Source organism: Chrysemys picta, chromosome 3, assembly GCF_011386835.1.
Source record: "Chrysemys picta bellii isolate R12L10 chromosome 3, ASM1138683v2, whole genome shotgun sequence".
In the NCBI taxonomy this organism is placed as follows: Eukaryota; Metazoa; Chordata; order Testudines; family Emydidae; genus Chrysemys; species Chrysemys picta.
The window spans coordinates 128,267,377-128,286,330 of record NC_088793.1 but is presented as its reverse complement, the minus strand read 5'-3'; the positions used below and the strand labels follow the sequence as shown (position 1 = coordinate 128,286,330).

Genomic DNA, 18,954 nt, shown 5'->3' with positions numbered 1-18,954 from the left:
TGCAATCCACAGAATTTCTGGTCAGCTGCTGCTAACTCTGTACGCACCTAAAGTCATTTAGGGCCTACATTTTTGCAGTAAAAGTTCCCTAGGCGCCTACGTTTCTACCTCTAGGCGTGTACACTGCTGCCTCTCCCTAGGCATCCAGACTCCTATCTCCCACCTAAGATCCAGAAAGATCCACAAACCAGGGGAAGATAGGTGCTCCTCTGCCTAACTTGTATGCTCAGAGGCCACCTACTGGACTAAGCCCCATTCAAAATCTGGCCAGTGATGATGGTCTCAGTGCCCACCTTATAACTTTTAGTCCAGGGGTTAAGATACTTACCTGCCTGAAGTGGGGGGAGAAGATTTGAACAGGGGTCTTCTACCTCTGAGTGCTCCAACCATTAAGCTATGGGATATTTTGAAGTGGGGCTCCCTCAGTCTTGCCTGTTGAAGCTGTCCCGCTGTGGATAAATAAAGAGTCATTGGAATAGGGGGGCTGGACACTGGGTCTCCTACCTTGGTGTCCTGACCACCAGGCTATAGTCTCATTCTAGCATGCGTGCACTGTCTCTTTCTCTCTCTCTCTTTGTCCCAGTGACTCTCAAGTGTTTGTACACAGTAGAACAGCTTCAACAGAAGAGATTGAGACTCACACCAGAATAGTTTAGTGCTCAGCACACTCTCCTGAGAGGTGGGAGACCCTATTCAAATTCTCCACCCACACCCCAGCAAAGCAAGGAATTGAATCCAGGTTTCCTACATCCCAGGTAAGTTGCACTTACTGTTGAGCTCCCTCACCACCTGCCTGTTTGTGTGCGATGAGACAGGTGCCTCACTCGTTCTCACAAGAAATGACTTAGCCACTTGATTCCAGGAGAGGGGTTCCTGGTTGTGGATTGCTAGCAGAGATAAGCACCTCCCTGCAGCCTGGATTTAGGTGCTTAATTCTGTGAGAGGGATGTGGCTTAAGGACACACCCCTCATTAACATTCCCCATTGGCTAGCTTAGGTGGGGAGCTGCCTAGCATGCTGTTTTTTGTGGATTACATTCTAAGATACCTACCTATCTCCATTGTATAGGAGCCTAGGCACCTAATTTAGGCGTTGTAGATTGCAGTGTTCTGTGATTTTCTAGGTATCTAAAAGGTAGGAGTTGCAATGCTCAGCTTTGTAACACCTAAGTTCCTTTGTGGATCCAGGCCTCGGTGTTTGTAATTTTTGATTTTATGCAAAATATACCAAGTGTTGATTGCGTGGGAAGATGATGTGACTTAAAATATCTAGCAAGGTGAATAAACACCTGTGATAACAACTGATAAAAGGCAGGCTGGGTTTCTGTAGGGATTTTTAAACATATACTGTGCCATAGGAGGGGAGAAGTTGGAATCAACTGACTTCTATGGAGTTTTGACCACTTACACCAGCAAAGAATTTGGCTTTAAATACTTAACTTACAGAAATGCATACTCTGTAAGAATCATGCAAAGCTGAAAGACCAAACAGGTGACTTAAATGGTGGTGTAAATTATGCCTCATATGTTGGTATATGTGAATGCAAATTGACATAAATTATGTATTGAAAAAGCGGAGTATAGGGTAGTAGTCGTCATAAAAGCAACCAAGAGGAAGGTGTGTGAAAGAAAGAGGACATTGTCAGATAAGGTCACGTTTGCCAAGGTATTCTCCTGGAAGCAGTCTTTTTCCTTACTGTATAGGGAAATATTTTCCTTCTGGTTCAGGAATTCCCGCAACCTTATCTGGATTTGGTTTTGATTGACGCTTTAGTTACGGCATATTGCACAAATGTTGTAGCATTCTTGGGTGCAGTGGATCACTTTTCCATGGGCCACCACACAGGTATGTCTAAACTCCGGAAATCACAGAAAAATTGAAACTGTTCCTCCATTAAAATTAGGTTTGCAGTGTTCTCACAGCATCTCCCTTTGAGCCCCTCAAAATAATGTCTGTTTACTGTACCTGATGATCCTATTTCTTGTTGCAATTTCTTCTGCCAGAAAATTCAGGGAGCTGCATACCCTTATTCTGTAAGGTACAAGGACCACCTAGATGATTATCCCCTGAACTTTGTAATCCTCATGACACTGCCTGAAGTCAGATTGAAGTTGTTTTCTACATTTAATTTGAACCAGGAAATACTGTTGCCCGCTATTTTGTCCTAATCCACAGAATTGCATCTTGACTGTTCTAGAAAACCTCGTAGAAAGGAAATGAACAAATAAGGAAGTTCCATTTTATGCATAGACATCTGGAACAACAAACAGCTATGACTATGATTGAAATTAAGGTTAAAATATATACTGTACATACCTTTGCCACCTGGAATCCTGTTGCCTGGTTATCATCCCCTGTTTGAACTGGTTGCTTGGGACATCACCAGGATGATCCATGCTAACAACTTAATGTTGTCATTTGTCTGATATTTGTTCCTCTTTCCTTGAACAAAGGCAGACAGAATCTAATCGAGAGAGTACTGCGTTACATTGGCAGGCAATGAGGAGAGTCTACCAGTGGAATTTTTATGCAGTAATTGTAGATACTGTGTTTGGAGGTAACGGGACTTGAGGAGTTGTGTGTGAGATCTGTTTGTCCATTGGCTGGATTTCTGCAAGGGCTGTGTGGCTATTAGGCACCTGAGCAGGTCAGGTGAAAGCAGTCTATTTTTGGAGTCTCTGTGACGGGGCAGCGCTGACGAAATGAATCCAAGAATATAAATCATTGTCAAGTGAACTCCTAAGCAGGCAAACAGAAGAGGCTAACAGGTAAGTTTCTGAGGGAGGTTGCAAGCTAAACTGTAGGAAAAAAATTTCCCTCATGTACAGCTCTACATACCCAGCAATGGAAAAGTTATTGTAATCTTCAAGGGCTGTGCCATGTTCTATTTTTTGTCTGAAGATAGAGACTTCCTATGCACAAAGTACAAGTTGATGGCTGTATTGGAAGAAAAAATCTGAGGTCTCAAGGGCAGTGATTGACCTTGTATAGCATCAGAGAGACAGAAGAGTTCTTGGACAACCAGCTATGGGCAGCACCTCCACGGACACAGCTGGAGAATGAATTGGTTTCAAGGGAACAGGAGAGAATGGAAAACAGAGAGGAGAACTGGCAGTTTGTGACAAAATAAGAAAATGGAAGCAGGAGACATTCTGTACAGTCAGAAGCAGAAGATGGACAGTCTGAGATTTCTGGAGGAAAGAGGACCAGGAGAAATTCACCTCATGTAGCGATATCTAATCACTTTCAGGTACTCAGTGCAGAAGCTGCTTATAATGCACTAGAAGATTCCAGTTGAGAGGAGGAACAGGGATCTCCCCAGGATACACTTGAGGATGGATGCTCAGCCTAATCCTTGAGGACATCAAAGATGCTCAAAAGAAGACCGCAGACAGTCTTCATCGGGGAATCAAAATTACTGAGAGTGGATAAAATGTTCAGTAGGGGGCAAAAGAACAGCAGGATGTGGGCTGTCTTTCTAAAGCAAAGACAATACACATCACTGAGGGACTGAATGGGACTCTGAATCCTGTGGACAAGAATCTGTTGGTTATGAAAGATATTGGCATGAATGACACTGCTTTGGAAGACATTTTGCAGATCATTAAAAGCTTCAGGGATCTCAGAAGGGAGCTGAAGGAAAGGAAAGTACAGGTGATCTTAGAAGTAGTTCCTAGTCCACATTTCAGAGACGATAGCACAAGATATCAGAGGTAAAAAATTGGCTAGATAAGTGCTGTAAGATTAGGGAGTTTTGCTGGGGGGCTTTGTGGGCCACCTTCTCTAGTGAGAGGAGGATGTATGGCTTGTACTGCTTTGGTCTCAATGCTCAGTCTTCAGGGTAACCAATTGGAATAACTGACAGCTGAACTTGGTAAAATCGCTGAATACACCCTACTTAAGAAAGATAAAGTGTGTAGAAGAGGCGTGGAGTACAAATTCCTTGCAATGGTTACAGATCTAGTACAAGACAAGGATGTAAAAATTATGATGCATGCAGAAAAGACAGATGTATTCAATAAATATTTCTGCTCTGTATTCAGAAAGGAAGATGTAATCTCATAGGCAGACATGTTTGGCTGATAAAGGTAACATTGTTGACCTTGTAGGCTTCTTCTGTAGTGCATTTGATTTAGTCCTGCATGACATTCATTTTTTTTAAATTAGCATTGTATAAAATCTGCATCCCATATGAAATGAACTAAGAAGTGGTTAACTGATAGACCTGAAAAAGCAATTGTAAATGGGGAATCATCATCCAATAGATGTATTTCTAGTGGGGTCTTGCAGGGATCTGTTTTTGGTCCAATGCTATTCATATCTGTATAAATGATCTGGAAGAAAATATAAAATCATTGCTAGTAATGTTTGCACATGCCACAAAAATTGGTGGAGCAGTAAATAATGACAGGTCAGTCATACAGTTTGAACTCGACTGCTTAGTAAATTGGGCTCATTGGAACAACACACATTTCAACACAGCCATATGCAAGGTCATACATCTAGAAACAAAGGATGTAGATTACACAGGATGGAGGTTGTATCCTGGAATGTAGGATGAATGAAAAGGACTTAAGGGTCATGGTAGATAACCAATAGAGCATGAGGTTCCAATGCAATGTTGTAGTTAGTAGGCTTGAGTGCCTGATTGGTGTTCTTACCCAAGTTAGAATGTGTAATTCCCTCCTAAGCAGTGGAATATCTAGAAGGAATAGAAAGATGGTATTCCATCTATATACAGCCATTACTTAGTGAGACAGCTACTGGAATACGGTATCCAATTCTGGTGTCAACATGTCAAAAAAGATGTTAAAAAATTGGAATGGGTTCAGAAAAGAGCTACAAGGGTTATTTGAGGTCTGGAAAACTAACCTTATAGGAATATTCTTAAAAAGCTCATTCTATTTAGTTTATCCAAGAGAAAGTTAAGAGTTTTACTTGATCATGATCAACAAGTACCTTTGGGGGAGAGATTTATGATAGTAGACAGCTCTTTAATCTAGCAGAAAATGACATAATGAAATCCAGTGGTTGGATGTTGAAGCAAGACAAATTTAAACTGGAAATAAGGCACAGAGTTTTAACAGTGAAGGTAATTAATGATTGGAACAAATTATCTGGGGACATGGTGGATTCTCCATCACTTAACAGTTTTTAAGTGAAGATTAACTGTCTTTTAAAAATATATGCCAAAGCTCAAACAAACAGTTGTCTTAATGCAGAAATTACTGCGTGAAGTTCTTTGTCCTGTGTTTATGATGGAGGTCAGATGAGGTGATCCTAACAGTCCTTTCTGGCCTTAAAATTTATGAATCTGTAAGACCTAGCTTTCAAGTTGTCTGCGGATTTCAGAACTAGTGAAATGTTTGTCCTGAGAAGAATATATTTTGGCAGCACTGCTCGAGTCATATTTCAAAGGCAGAATTGAATACATACTTCACATTCATCCAGCACAGACATTAATCACTGTCAGGATGTCCTTTGAAATAAAGTGCTGCAGGCAATGTCATCTTTGTCATTTACTCTCCCCCCATTCCCATATGCAGCCCTAGTATATAATAAATAATAACACAGTATGCAACACTTTTATATTGTTCCTTTAATCACTTTAGTTACCACAATGATGGACATTGTATAAGAATCTGAAAAGAATAGACTAGAAAATGAAGTATTCAAAAATAATTTGCAAATCTAAACTAATATACAAACTATGCATAGGGAATTACTTTCAGAAACAGAAATGTGGTTACCTCTAGAGTGAACTGCAGCAACTGTTTTAACAATTCTCATTAGTTCTATGCAGCAGGTTAGGATAGGAAGTGAAGAGTTATTGATCTGTATGAAGCGTCAGGGATGATTTAGGGAGACATAATGGGTCAGATCTTCAGCTGGTGTAAATCAGTGTAGTTGAAATCAATGGAGTCAGGCCAATATACACCAGCTGAGTACCTAGCTAGTGTTCTTACCCAAATTAGAATGTCTGATTCCTTCTCACTGCTTTATCATGGAGAGAGTGAATAGGGAAGTGTTATTTATTCTTTCACAGAACACAAGAACTAGGGATCACTCAATGAAATTAATAGGCAACAGATTTAAAACAAACAAAAGAAATAATTGGGTTAAAAAAAGAATTAGTCAAGTTAATGGAATATAGCTCCATCAGTGGCTATTAGCCAAGATGGTCAGGGATGCAACCTCCATCCTCTGGATGTCCCTACCGGAATGTCTACACTTCAATTAAACACCGATGGCTGGCCTATGTCAGCTGACTCAAGCTGTCAGGGCTCGGGTTTTTCATAGATTCATAGATTCTAGGACTGGAAGGGACCTCGAAAGGTCATCGAGTCCAGTCCCCTGCCCTCATGGCAGGACCAAATACTGTCTAGACCATCCCTGATAGACATTTATCTAACCTACTCTTAAATATCTCCAGAGATGGAGATTCCACAACCTCCTTAGGCAATTTATTCCAGTGTTTAACCACCCTGACAGTTAGGAACTTTTTCCTAATGTCCAACCTAAATCTCCCTTGCTGCAGTTTAAGCCCACTGCTTCTTGTTCGATCCTTAGAGACTAAGGTGAACAAGTTTTCTCCCTCCTCCTTTTAGATACCTGAAAACTGCTATCATGTCCCCTCTCAGTCTTCTCTTTTCCAAACTAAACAAACCCAATTCTTTCAGCCTTCCTTCATAGGTCATGTTCTCAAGACCGTTAATCATTCTTGTTGCTCTTCTCTGGACCCGCTCCAATTTCTCCACATCTTTCTTGAAATGCAGTGCCCAGAACTGGACACAATACTCCAGTTGAGTCCGAACCAGCGCAGAATAGAGCAGAAGAATGACTTCTCGTGTCTTGCTCACAACACACCTGTTAGTACATCCCAGAACCACGTTTGCTTTTTTTGCAACAGCATCACACTGTTGACTCATATTTAGCTTGTGGTCCACTATAACCCCTAGATCCCTTTCTGCCGTACTCCTTCGTAGGCAGTCTCTTCCCATTCTGTACGTGTGAAACTGATTTTTCCTTCCTAAGTGGAGCACTTTGCATTTGTCTCTGTTAAATTTCATCATGTTTACCTCAGACCATTTCTCCAATTTGTCCAGATCATTTTGAATTATGACACTGTCCTCCAAAGCAGTTGCAATCCCTCCCAGTTTGGTATCATCTGCAAACTTAATAAGCGTACTTTCTATGCCAATATCTAAGTCGTTAATAAAGATATTGAACAGAGCCGGTCCCAAAACAGACCCCTGCAGTACCCCACTCGTTATGCCTTTCCAGCAGGATTGGGAACCATTAATAACAACTCTGTGAGTACAGTTATCCAGCCAATTATGCACCCACCTTATAGTAGCCCCATCTAAGTTGATTTGCCTAGTTTATCAATAAGAATATCATGCGAGACCGTATCAAATGCCTTACTAAAGTCTAGTATACCACATCCACAGCTTCTCCCTTATCCACAAGACTCGTTATCCTATCAAAGAAAGCTATCAGATTGGTTTGACACGATTTGTTCTTTACAAATCCATGCTGGCTATTCCCTATCACCTTACCACCTTCCAAGTGTTTGCAGATGATTTCCTTAATTACTTGCTCCATTATCTTCCCTGGCACAGAAGTTAAACTAACTGGTCTGTAGTTTCCTGGGTTGTTTTTATTTCCTTTTTTATAGATGGGCACTATATTTGCCCTTTTCCAGTCTTCTGGAATCTCTCCCGTCTCCCATGATTTTCCAAAGATAATAGCTAGAGGCTCAGATACCTCCTCTATTAGCTCCTTGAGTATTCTAGGATGCATTTAATCAGGCCCTGGTGACTTGCAGGCATCTAATTTTTCTAAGTGATTTTTAACTTGTTCCTTTTTTTATTTTATTTGCTAAACCTACCCCCTTCCCATTAGCATTCACTATGTTAGGCATGCCTTCAGACTTCTCGGTGAAGACCGAAACAAAGAAGTCATTAAGCATCTCTGCCATTTCCAAGTTTCCTGTTACTGTTTCTCCCTCTTCACTGAGCAGTGGGCCTACCCTGTCTTTGGTCTTCCTCTTGCTTCTAATGTATTGATAAAAAGTCTTCTTGTTTCCCTTTATTCCTGTAGCTAGTTTGAGTTCATTTTGTGCCTTTGCCTTTCTAATCTTGCCCCTGCATTCCTGTGTTGTTTGCCTATATTCATCCTTTGTAATCTGTCCTAGTTTCCATTTTTTATATGACTCCTTTTTATTTTTTAGATCATGCAAGATCTCGTGGTTAAGCCAAGGTGGTCTTTTGCCACATTTTCTATCTTTCCTAACCAGCGGAATAGCTTGCTTTTCGGCCCTTAATAGTGTCCCTTTGAAAACCTGCCAACTCTCCTCAATTGTTTTTCCCCTGAGTCTTGTGTCCCTTTGAAAAACTGCCAACTCTCCTCAGTTGTTTTTCCCCTGAGTCTTGATTCCCATGGGACCTTACCTATCAGCTCTCTGAGCTTACCAAAATCCGCCTTCCTGAAATCCATTGTCTCTATTTTGCTGTACTCCCTTCTACCTTTCCTTAGAATTGCAAACTCTATGATTTCATGATCACTTTCACCCAAGCTGCCTTCTACTTTCAAATTCTCAACGAGTTCCTCCCTATTTGTTAAAATCAAGTCTAGAACAGCTTCCCCCCTAGTTGCTTTTTCAACCTTCTGAAATAAAAAGTTGTCTGCAATGCAGTCCAAGAATTTGTTGGATAGTCTGTGCCCCGCTGTGTTATTTTCCCAACATATATTTTGATAGTCGAAGTCCCCCCTCACCACCAAATCTTGGGCTTTGGATGATTTTGTTAGTTGTTTAAAAAAAGCCTCATCCACCTCTTCCACCTGGTTAGGTGGCCTGTAGTAGACTCCTAGCATGACATCACCCTTGTTTTTTACCCCTTTTAGCCTAACCCAGAGACTCTCAACACTTCCATCTCCTATGTCCATCTCCACCTCAGTCCAAGTGTGTACATTTTTAATATATAAGGCAACACCTCCTCCCTTTTTCCCCTGTCTGTCCTTCCTGAGCAAGCTGTACCCATCCACACCAACATTCCAATCATGTGTATTATCCCACCAAGTTTCAGTGATGCCAACAATGTCATAGTTGTATTTATTTATTAGCACTTCCAGTTCTTCCTGCTTATTACCCATACTTCTCGCATTTGTATATAGGCATCTAAGATACTGGTTTGATCTTGCCTCCCAGTTTTGCCCTGACCCTCCTTTCTCTCTGCCATTATAGCCCATGCTCCCTCTTGTTTCCGACCCATCTCCCAGGTCTCCATGTTCACCACTTACCTGTGGGTTGCAGGGCTGTTTAATTGTGGGGTAGATATTCAGGCTCAAGCTGGAATGTGTGTGTGTGTTTGTGTTTGTAATGAAGAAATAATCCAAAAGCAATTCTGAGTAATTTCAGAACACTGTATCTCCCTAATTTATAGCACACACAATAAGGTGTGAAATACCAAAAATAAAATCTGTATTATGCATACCTTCATCTAAAGTCAAACAGCTGGAACTTTGTAAAGCCACAAACCTCTAACTTACAGCACCTCCTTTGATATGGCATCACTATAGAAGGATATTTCTCAAAACCAAAAATGTGGTAACACTGAGCTTCCTTTGCAAACTGCATACTGTATTAGGAAGAATTCCAAGAAAATTCTCTAAGCCTTGCAATTAATCTCATGCTCACCTTAATTTTTCCAAAATAAAGGACAATTAACATCCTTCCACCATTGTGTTCCATCTTTAGCTTTGTTTACTTAAATACGACCCCTCCATATAGCCTATCAGTGCTGCTGTCAATATCCTGGTTTACTGTACTTCAGCCTGGCCACTATAATCAAATAAGCAGAGGAGGATTATGCTTAATTAAGGCTTCTGTGTTTAGGATAAGGAAGAGATGAAATGTTTTCTCCCTAAACTATTTGTTTTGTGTAATCTTGAATCCAAGTGATGATTCCTATTTATCTCCTATAGCTTTTCCTTCAAGTTCTTTCAGGTAAACTTTTTTTGCTGAGAAGGGCAATGTTCTGTACTAATTGTAGTTATATAGAATGGTTTTAATGTAAAGGATATATACAGCGAATACAAAGAAAGGTATCCTTAATGTTTACTGGAGGAAATGATCTGTCGGTGGATTGCCCCAGATCCCACTGCTTGCCTGTTGAGGAGATTAAAGTCTATGGCAGTTTTCCCTGAAAATCTTGCTATTTCAGTGGAGGAATCCAGGTGCTGGAAGCACCCCTCTTAAGTTCTTCTTGTGTTAGAGAGGGGACTACACCTATCATCTGCTGATCCACTGGCATAAGCAGGCTTTTCTGAATATCTTGTTCTAAAAGATGCAGTTATCACGCATGTGCCATGCCACGCATGCACCTCATGTTCAGCATTCTCTGGCAGGTCTGTGTTGGTTAGTTTCCCCCCAGCCACCCCCCAAATCTGAACTCAGGTAATTACTGTCACAGTTGCCTTCTGAACTTTGGGGCCCCTCTTTTGAATGGGGAAGTCCCAGGATGCACAAATTTGCACCAAAACCCTGCACCTGCACCCAGCAATGAGGTTGTAGAACCCAGAAGATTACCAATGGAGTCTGGCAAGACTGGGTGATGCCATGAACATGGGTAATATGGGGGAGTGGGAATGCAGAAGAGGCTATGGGGTGGCGGCATTGGGAGGAAGGAAATGAACAGGCATTAGTGGTCATGGTGATGGGAAGTGAGAGAATTCGAATAGGTCTGGATAAGCATCCAGTCTTTCCTATACTTCCCCAAGCAAAACCTCTGCTGCACCAATTGAAGTTCTCTCCCCTCATTAATCACATACTATAGATTAGAGAGACAACGTGGGTGAGGTAATATCTTTTTATTGGACCAACTTCTGTTGATTAGAGACAAGCTTTAGAGCTTACACAGAGCTCTTCTTTAGGTCTGGGAAACTAATTCAAAGTGTCACTGTTATATAAAAGGTTTGAACAGATTGATTAGCATATGTAGTTAACACATACAAGGGACCATTCAAGGTAAAGTGGCCCATTAACATGCCTCCAGTCATGGGCAGAGGGAGAAAAGTAGCTAGGAAGCGGAGGCGGGGGGAGGAATTAGTGATGTACCGATTATTGTAATAAGCCATAAATCCAGTGTCTCTATTCAGTCCATGATTTTGTGTTTAGCAAAGTTATGAATTTAAGTTCCCAGGCTTGTCTTTTGAAAGTTTTGTGCCGGTTTCCTTTGAGGATGAGAACTGATAAGTCAGATATAGAGTGATCGCTTTGTGAAAAGTGTTCGCCCACAGATGATAGGGTATTTTGGTCTTTTATCTTTGTCTTTGTCTTTCCTGTGTGAATTCATTCATTCATTACTTGAGACCAACGGATCACCAATAACGAGATCCTTCAGAGAACTGGTCTATAGTCTATGCGGACTACACAGGACGTTTGCAGGCTTCACTGGTTGGGACATGAGCGCATGCCTCAAGATCGTCTGCCAAAGGCAGTGCTCTATGGCCAACTTAAAAACCGCTGACAATTGGGAAAATCCTGCCCACAATCGCTCAGTTTGGAGAAGCCAGGTTAAGGCTGGTGCAGTCACCATGGAGAGCCATCAGAGAGCCCAGTCTGAGGCCCACAGGTGAGCCAGGAAGCAGAGTATGCTCCAACCGCTATCTGGCAAGTGGACCTGTAGCCATTGTGGGAAGATTTGCCGCTCGCACATCAGGCTTTTTTCCCATACCATTGGTAAGCACTACCGAGGGACCGACTTCGTCACGTCTCCTTTCATCTGTCAAGATATTGGACAGCCAATGATCATCTGAGAGTGTTGGATTTGTCTGGTTTCACCCACATAGTTGCTATTGGGACATTTAATGCACTGGAAAAGGTACACCACATGTTGCGATAGGTCTGTGTAGGACCCAGGGATCTTGAAAGGTCTGTTATGGGGCGTGCATTGGTGTATGAAACAATTTTTGTAGTGGGGTTGCTGAAAGCCATCAAACAAAACTGTAAACCCTGTAGATGGTGGAAACCACTTTAAGCTGTGGGTGCAGCAGCACCCCTAGTTCTAGCACCCCGGGGGCAGTTTTGATCACGCTAGCAATGGAGATATGTCCGCAGACCCTGCCAGAACAACAGATGAAAAATCAGTCATCTCACTATACCAATTGAGTTTACATCATATTAAAGGACATTGCACATTTGAGTTGCAAGGTTACCTGCATTCCACACAAATTTGATATCACCTCACTTTTATTGTTCAAAAACATTTGCATAATCATGAAACTGAAGTGTTAGTTATTTACACTAAAGGTATGAATCACACACCATTTTAAGTTTTGTGTGTGTGTGGATTGTGTCCCTCATTTGGGTCTGTCACACTTCACGAGCCTTAACGAGTTGAGAAATATGCCTCTGAATCTTTCCAGACACCTTCAGTTTTTCAGTCCTTATCTTGCCACTTTTCTTCCTGTTAGTTCTTCCATTGCTACTTTTTTGTTCTGCTCTTTGTTACTATTACATTTCTGTGCTGACTGCACATGCAGGAATAATGGGAAGTACTCTCTGATCCTCTGTCTACTGAAAGATTTTTGCTAAAGTAGCTTAAGTGTACCTAGAAACCACACACTGGTATAAATTTGAAGAAGTTTTGTTCACAGAACATTGATTCTTTTGCTTGAATGTTTTGTTCAAAATTTGAATGGATTCTAAATATACTTGAGCATGTTCTCTCATCCCTAATTTTAATAGCTGCCAGTGTCTGGATTCAGAACTATCCAAGGAGCTGTGGCTTGAACACTCAGTAGCCTCCAAGATCTATATTAGTACAAACTGCAATTAACTCTACCAAAATTTAATGAGGTATTTTATTAATTAAAATGCAGGTATACTCTGAAAAAAGTAACATTCTGTCAAAATGTCATCGTGGGCTCCTCTGTCTTTCAGTGATTTCCACAACAAATGTATTCATTTTACAGATACTTTTTTTTTCTAACTTCTAGCTGTGTAATCTCATCATAGAGCCTGAAAGTCAAGATGGGCTCTTTCTGACACACACATGAATCTTCAGTGAATCTGCAGTTTTAATTTAATTAGAAATCCTTTGATTGAAACCAGGACACACACTTGTAGCTGCATTTTCTGCCTATCCTATGCTTCTAGCAATAAAAAGTGGCAAAAGTATATATTAATCAGTAAAGTTAAGAGTAGAGTCTCAATACTCACAAATAGTAGGTATTTTGAGTAAGGTGTTGTTTTCAATATACTGTCCTTTCAGAGTAGAACCATACTTTGTGATTTCACTATGTGACCTTATGGTAAAATTTGACTTAGGATAAATTTTTCAAAAGTGTTTAAGTGACTTAGGCTCCTAAGTACCATTTTCATGAGATCTATTGACTTCTAATTAGACTTAGGCTCCTGTATCATTTAGATGCTTTTGAAAATTTTACCCTTAATCCTACTACTATAATACTGGCCAACTTTTTAGGAGATTTGATAGAGTACTTTGTATAACTTAAAAAAATAATAATTTCCATGCACCAGCCTGGAAGCAGGAAAAGGTGAAAATTTCACAAGAAATCATTCTTTTGTGATTTCTGGAACAATGTCTAGCTCAGTAAGTAGCTGAGCACTACAATGATGGGTACTTTTATAGAACTACCTCAAACAGACAAGAGAACATTGCAGACTCAAGGGGTTTGGATGAGTTACAATTAATCATGTGGACTTCTGAGTGCCTACCTGAACTGAACCTCCAAACATGCCGTGGTTTCTCATTCACTGCTCTTAAAAGGTTCTTTATTGACAGACTTGGATACTGAAATCCGCTTTTTATCAACAGTCCTGGGAGGAGACACAGAAAGCAGCTGTGCAACATTGACGTAAATTGTGTCCCAGATACCCCAGTGGTGGTTGGGGTTCGTGAAGCTACAGAGTCCTACAAGAGCCACAGTGGGCACTGTCATATTGTAAGAATTGCCCCTTCCTCTGCCACTGATTGGCCTGTGGAAGGAAAGGGTGGAGGAGAAGCAACTGGGAGTGTCAAAAGGGAAAGCAGAGGATCATCAGGCAAGGATGCCGAACACCTATCTTCTCTGCAGGAAGCTCCTTTGGCAGCCACTGACTTCTTTTAAAGCTTCCTGCCCGCCTAAACTGTCTTCCCACTACACCTCCTAAAACCAGTGGTGGCTCTGGGAACAGCCGTACACAGCAGCACATGTGAAGAGGCTATCCACCCAGGGGAGTAGCAGAAGTTGGGGGAAGCCTTTTTTAATCTACAGCCAGTGTAAGTGGGTTGAGAAACCAAGGGACCATTAAGGAGAGGGCAGAGCCATCAAGGACCTGGGAATGGTAGCAGTAAAGAGAAGAGGCAGTGTTGTTAGAGGTATAGGGGGAAAAGGCAGAATGGGTTAGGATGGGAACTTTTGATGAGTGATGAAAAGAGTAGAGCATGGAAAGAGGGGATGTCAAGTTGTGTAGGAAGGGGGACATTACATTTAGTGCTTGGGGACATATAAACAGCATTACATCCCTGAGTGCAAGCTTCCCCTCAGCACCTCTAATGTGCTTCAATTCTGATCTGGATGCACCACTTTCAAGTACAAGAAGAGTTCAGTCTCCATACCCATTCCATCTTTAGCCTGTCTGCTGAGACTTCCAATGTGGTTGCCAATTGTGAAGTGGGCCTTTGTCTACACTGGCAACTGGAGTGAGGCCACCAAACTCAATTTATATAGGATGCAGTAAAGAGGACAGATGGTAACATCTTTTGCTCTCTTCCAACCTGGATTGGATTCAAACCAGTGAGCAGTGTCTCCAGATCCCCTTTCCAGTTCTTGTGTCAGCCAGTCCCTGCCTACCAGTTGTGTTAATGTACACCAGCTGAGTGGAAATGCCATTTAAATGCCAGTTTTGCAGTAGTTTATCTAAATTAATTCTCTTATGAGAATTAACCAGATCTCACTCAAACGTGACTCATGAATACAGACTCCTGATCTCGCTCCAACCCTGTACATTCTTTTTCCATCCCCGTACAAATCCTCTTTCAACTGCTGTCTCAAACTTGGCAGCTCTGTAGTAAATAGTGTTGCATTTTTAGTCACTGTTTATGAAACTATAAGGATTACATGGTGTGGGAAGTGAGGGGGGTGGAAAGGGGAGTGCACACATGGAAAAATAATTTTCTTGTTGACATGTGGAAATGCCTGCAGAAGCTTAGACCAAGCAATACTTTTTTTCATCTAAGTTGCACAAAATTTAGCCTCACTGGGGAATTTTGAGAACTAGCCTCTAATTCTTTTAAGATCGTTCACATGCTGGGATGAAATTCTCCATCACTGGCTTGTCATATCCTTCAGCAATGGAATGTAAAACTGGAAAACAGCTCAGTTGGATGGCAGACTCAACCTATAGGACATTTTTTTCAGCCCTGTTTTTGCAAATATGCCATTTTGCTGCATAAGTAAACATCAGTGTTGATTGAAAGAAACTGTTGGAATTTCAAAATCTTTTTAATCTCAAAAGCTGTGTGGTTTTGTCAATGAAAATAGAGGAGGTTTATAGAAAGAGTATCAATTCTTTGAAACTGATAAATCCTTCCAGTTTAGGTATACTCTGCAAAATTATTCTAAAACTGTATTATGATGTTTCTTGTTTATTACCTTTGAATAATTCAGTATCAAGTTCAGTCAGTTTGAAATTTTTGTCTAGCTGCTGGCCTTGAAAGTGAAACTGGATTCTTTCTGGTTCATACATCATCACCAGCAATAAGAATTCTTCAGTTAGATTCTATTCTATTGAATGGTTAGCTTAATTCTGTCTCACACTCCTGGAGCTGAGTTGGTTCTGCAATGCTGACAAGAATAAATTATAATAAAAGCATATTGTATTATTGTTCTACATCATATAGCACCATACTATTATCACATTCATTACCATAGTACCTAGGAGCCGCAGTTATGGCACATAAGGAGCAGGACACCATTGTGCTAAGCACTGGACAAACACAGAACAAAAAGATACCCCCTTCCCAAAAGATCTTATAATCCAAATATAAAACAAGAAATAACAGATGGCTACAGACAGATGGAGAACAGTGAGACATATTGGTCAATGCCATAGGCAGTGGTATGCATTATGTGTATCAAAAAAAATAATGAGGTTTCCGCCCTGAGAATTTTACAATTTATATTCAACATATGACGACATGGGAGGGTAAAAGGATATGTGGGAGGAAGAGGGCTAGAATGAATAGATATTTTATATACTTGTCATCGTTCCAATATTCAGATACAGAAGTAGAGAGGGAACCAATGGAGACTTTCAGAAGGGGATGACACTGCTGGAGTGGCAGGTAAAGAATATGATTTTAGAAGCCGCATGCTGCATAGATTTAAATGGTGTGGTGTGTTTTGAGGTTGCAGCAGTGAAGATGACAGATTAGGGCAGTAGGCATGGAGACAAGGGCAGATTTTGGCCATGTTATAAAGGAAGACATAGCAAGATTTAGCAATAGACAGTATAGAAAGAAAAGGAGAGATTGAGGTCAAATGACAACAAAGATGTGAACCTGGATGACAAGAATAGTGAAATTATTGATGGTGATTGAAGAGGAAGAGAGAAGTGAGGATTTCCAGAAGACACTTTATGTTCGCCATGTTTGGTTTGACATTTTACGGAGATGCAATAGAAAGTAGGTCACAGATGAGAAAACTAACAGAAAAAGGCAGGGATGTAGAATAGATAAAGGAGTCTTAGCGTAGAGGTGGTGGTTGAAATCATGATAGTGGAAAAGGATGCTGAAGAACAGGGAGAAGAGATGACAACCAAAGTTAGAGTCTTGAGCCATGTCACTTGTCCAACCGTGAGACAGTAGTGACCTTGGTGAGAGCAATCTTGATGGATTGCTTAGAGCACAAGCTACAGTGCCGATTACAGACTATTAGATTTTTGTCATTCAAATCAGCAGATATGACTCTGGATACACATATGGTGTAGATCTCTTGAATACCAGGTGCCATTTGTAAATCACTTTTCTGACCACAGCTGCACTTCAAGGTTCTGTTTATGCAATTGTAGACTGTGCTGTGTACTCTAGTTTTATTACCAAGGAGAGGATGATGGTGAGGAATAAATACAATATAGAGCTCTGAAATGCACATCTTTAAAGTATCTTTTGTTTTTAACAGAAGTTTGTTCCTTTTTCAGTGTTCTTTCACCCAGAGGAAATCCTTATACTGCATTTAACATCAGTGAAAATTAGTTCATGTGCAAAACATATTTGTTCATATGTACCTTTATTAATAATGAGTGCTTTCCTTTGTCATTTGTTACAGCTTTTTCATTCATCCACCACTTTTAGTATTTCACATCCACACCCCCTACCTGATTGATTTTCTGCATGGTTTATATATATAATTTGGTTTTCCACTTGTTCATGTGGTAACTGATTTTGCACCAAACTTGAAAATAGCCAATTGGGGAAAAATCCAAATAAAAATGGAATTTTCAGACTCGCTTGGATTAATTAAACCTGTATCTTAAACTGTTTTAAAAATGAATTCTGGACCTCTAGATTTTGGAGTAGCTTAAATACATCCTAAATTTATTTAATTCATGTCGGTGCTCATCTAAGCAAACTTTACTCACTGAAAAGAACTCCATTGAAACCATGTGTTCTTTTCTTTTTGAACTACAGCTCATCACAGCCACCTTGGATGGCAAACTCCAGTTGTTTCTACCTTGATGCTTGCCAGCCTGTGGAATGCTGGCCCTGGTGCTCTGGAAATAACAGCTTGCTGAGAGAAAGGAGACTGGCAACTGTGCAAGCCGCAAAATATTCCTTTTTAAATTACAGTTGTAGAAATAATGTCACTTACATTGGAAAAATAAGGACAAGATACAGTATGGTACAATTGTACTCATTCAGGCCTCAGTACAGCAAAGGCTCAAGGATTGATGTCAATGGGGCACTCACATGCTTAAAGGTAGGCATGTGCTGCAGTGCTTGGCTGTATTGGAGTTTCTTACCTGTAGATTGGTGACACAGTTAAAATAGAAAGTGGTCCAGTTTTAAAGCGAAAATTTCTGCCTATAACTAAAGACTTGAAATGAGTTCAAGTTCCTCATTCTTCATGAAATGACATTAGGAGTCATGTTGGTCCCTTGTTTATATCTATGCAACTCCCATGAGGTTAATGGAAGTAACTTGAGTATAGCAGAATTTGGTCCTCATTACTGAGACAATCTGATTCATATCCATTTTATTGCATTCTGTTATCTCTTGTACACCATTCAGTTAAGTTGTTAGGGATGGGGAAAAGACTTTTATTTTAAAGGCCTTGTCTTCACAAAGCTAACTTGACATTTTAGTTTGGTAATTTACTTATGTTTAGTTTTACTGTGACAGTAGGGGTGTGCCCCATTTCTAGAAATAGAAAATTTGAAAAGCATTGAAGTAGAAAATTAGTTCTGGGAGAAAGCTTTTGGGGTTTTATTTTATTTTTATTTTTTTTGTACAATTTCTAGCTATGTTTGCTCTAATCTTTGAAAATTCTGATGTTGGATATTGTTTTGAATAATAAACTGGTGTTCGAATCATTCATCATCTCTGTCTGTTTAAAAATGGGGAACATCTAAGACTGTGGGCCTATGTTTATCTGACCTTTGTGATGCTGAGAAAACATTACCCTTTTATATGGACTGTGGTGCCAAGCCAACCAAACTTACCAGGACAAAGGATCATTAAGTCTTATAAAACTCCTTTACTCTTGCCAGCTCAATTGTCTTTAGCTGGCCAATTACATACAGCTGAACTTGCTTCTCAGACCTTTTCCTATGGGGCCACAAGGGAAAAAACTGGGATTTGTACACTGCCTACACAGATTAATAAAACTCAGCAATGTGACAGATGCACCTTTTTACAGTAAGCTTTTTCAATACCATAAGATAAT

At 40.5% G+C, this 18,954-nt stretch overlaps 1 protein-coding gene across 1 annotated transcript in view; it reads left to right on the top strand.

Annotated features, from left to right (window-relative positions):
* WDR27 (WD repeat domain 27) overlaps positions 1–18,603 on the top strand; it is a 198,279-nt gene extending 179,676 nt beyond the window's left edge. The window contains exon 25 of the mRNA XM_065590464.1: positions 17,700–18,603. Within this exon, the coding sequence (XP_065446536.1) occupies positions 17,700–17,747 (48 nt within the window). The 3' untranslated portion in view covers positions 17,748–18,603. The remainder of the gene's footprint in view (positions 1–17,699) is intronic.
* Positions 18,604–18,954: the final 351 nt, after the last annotated feature.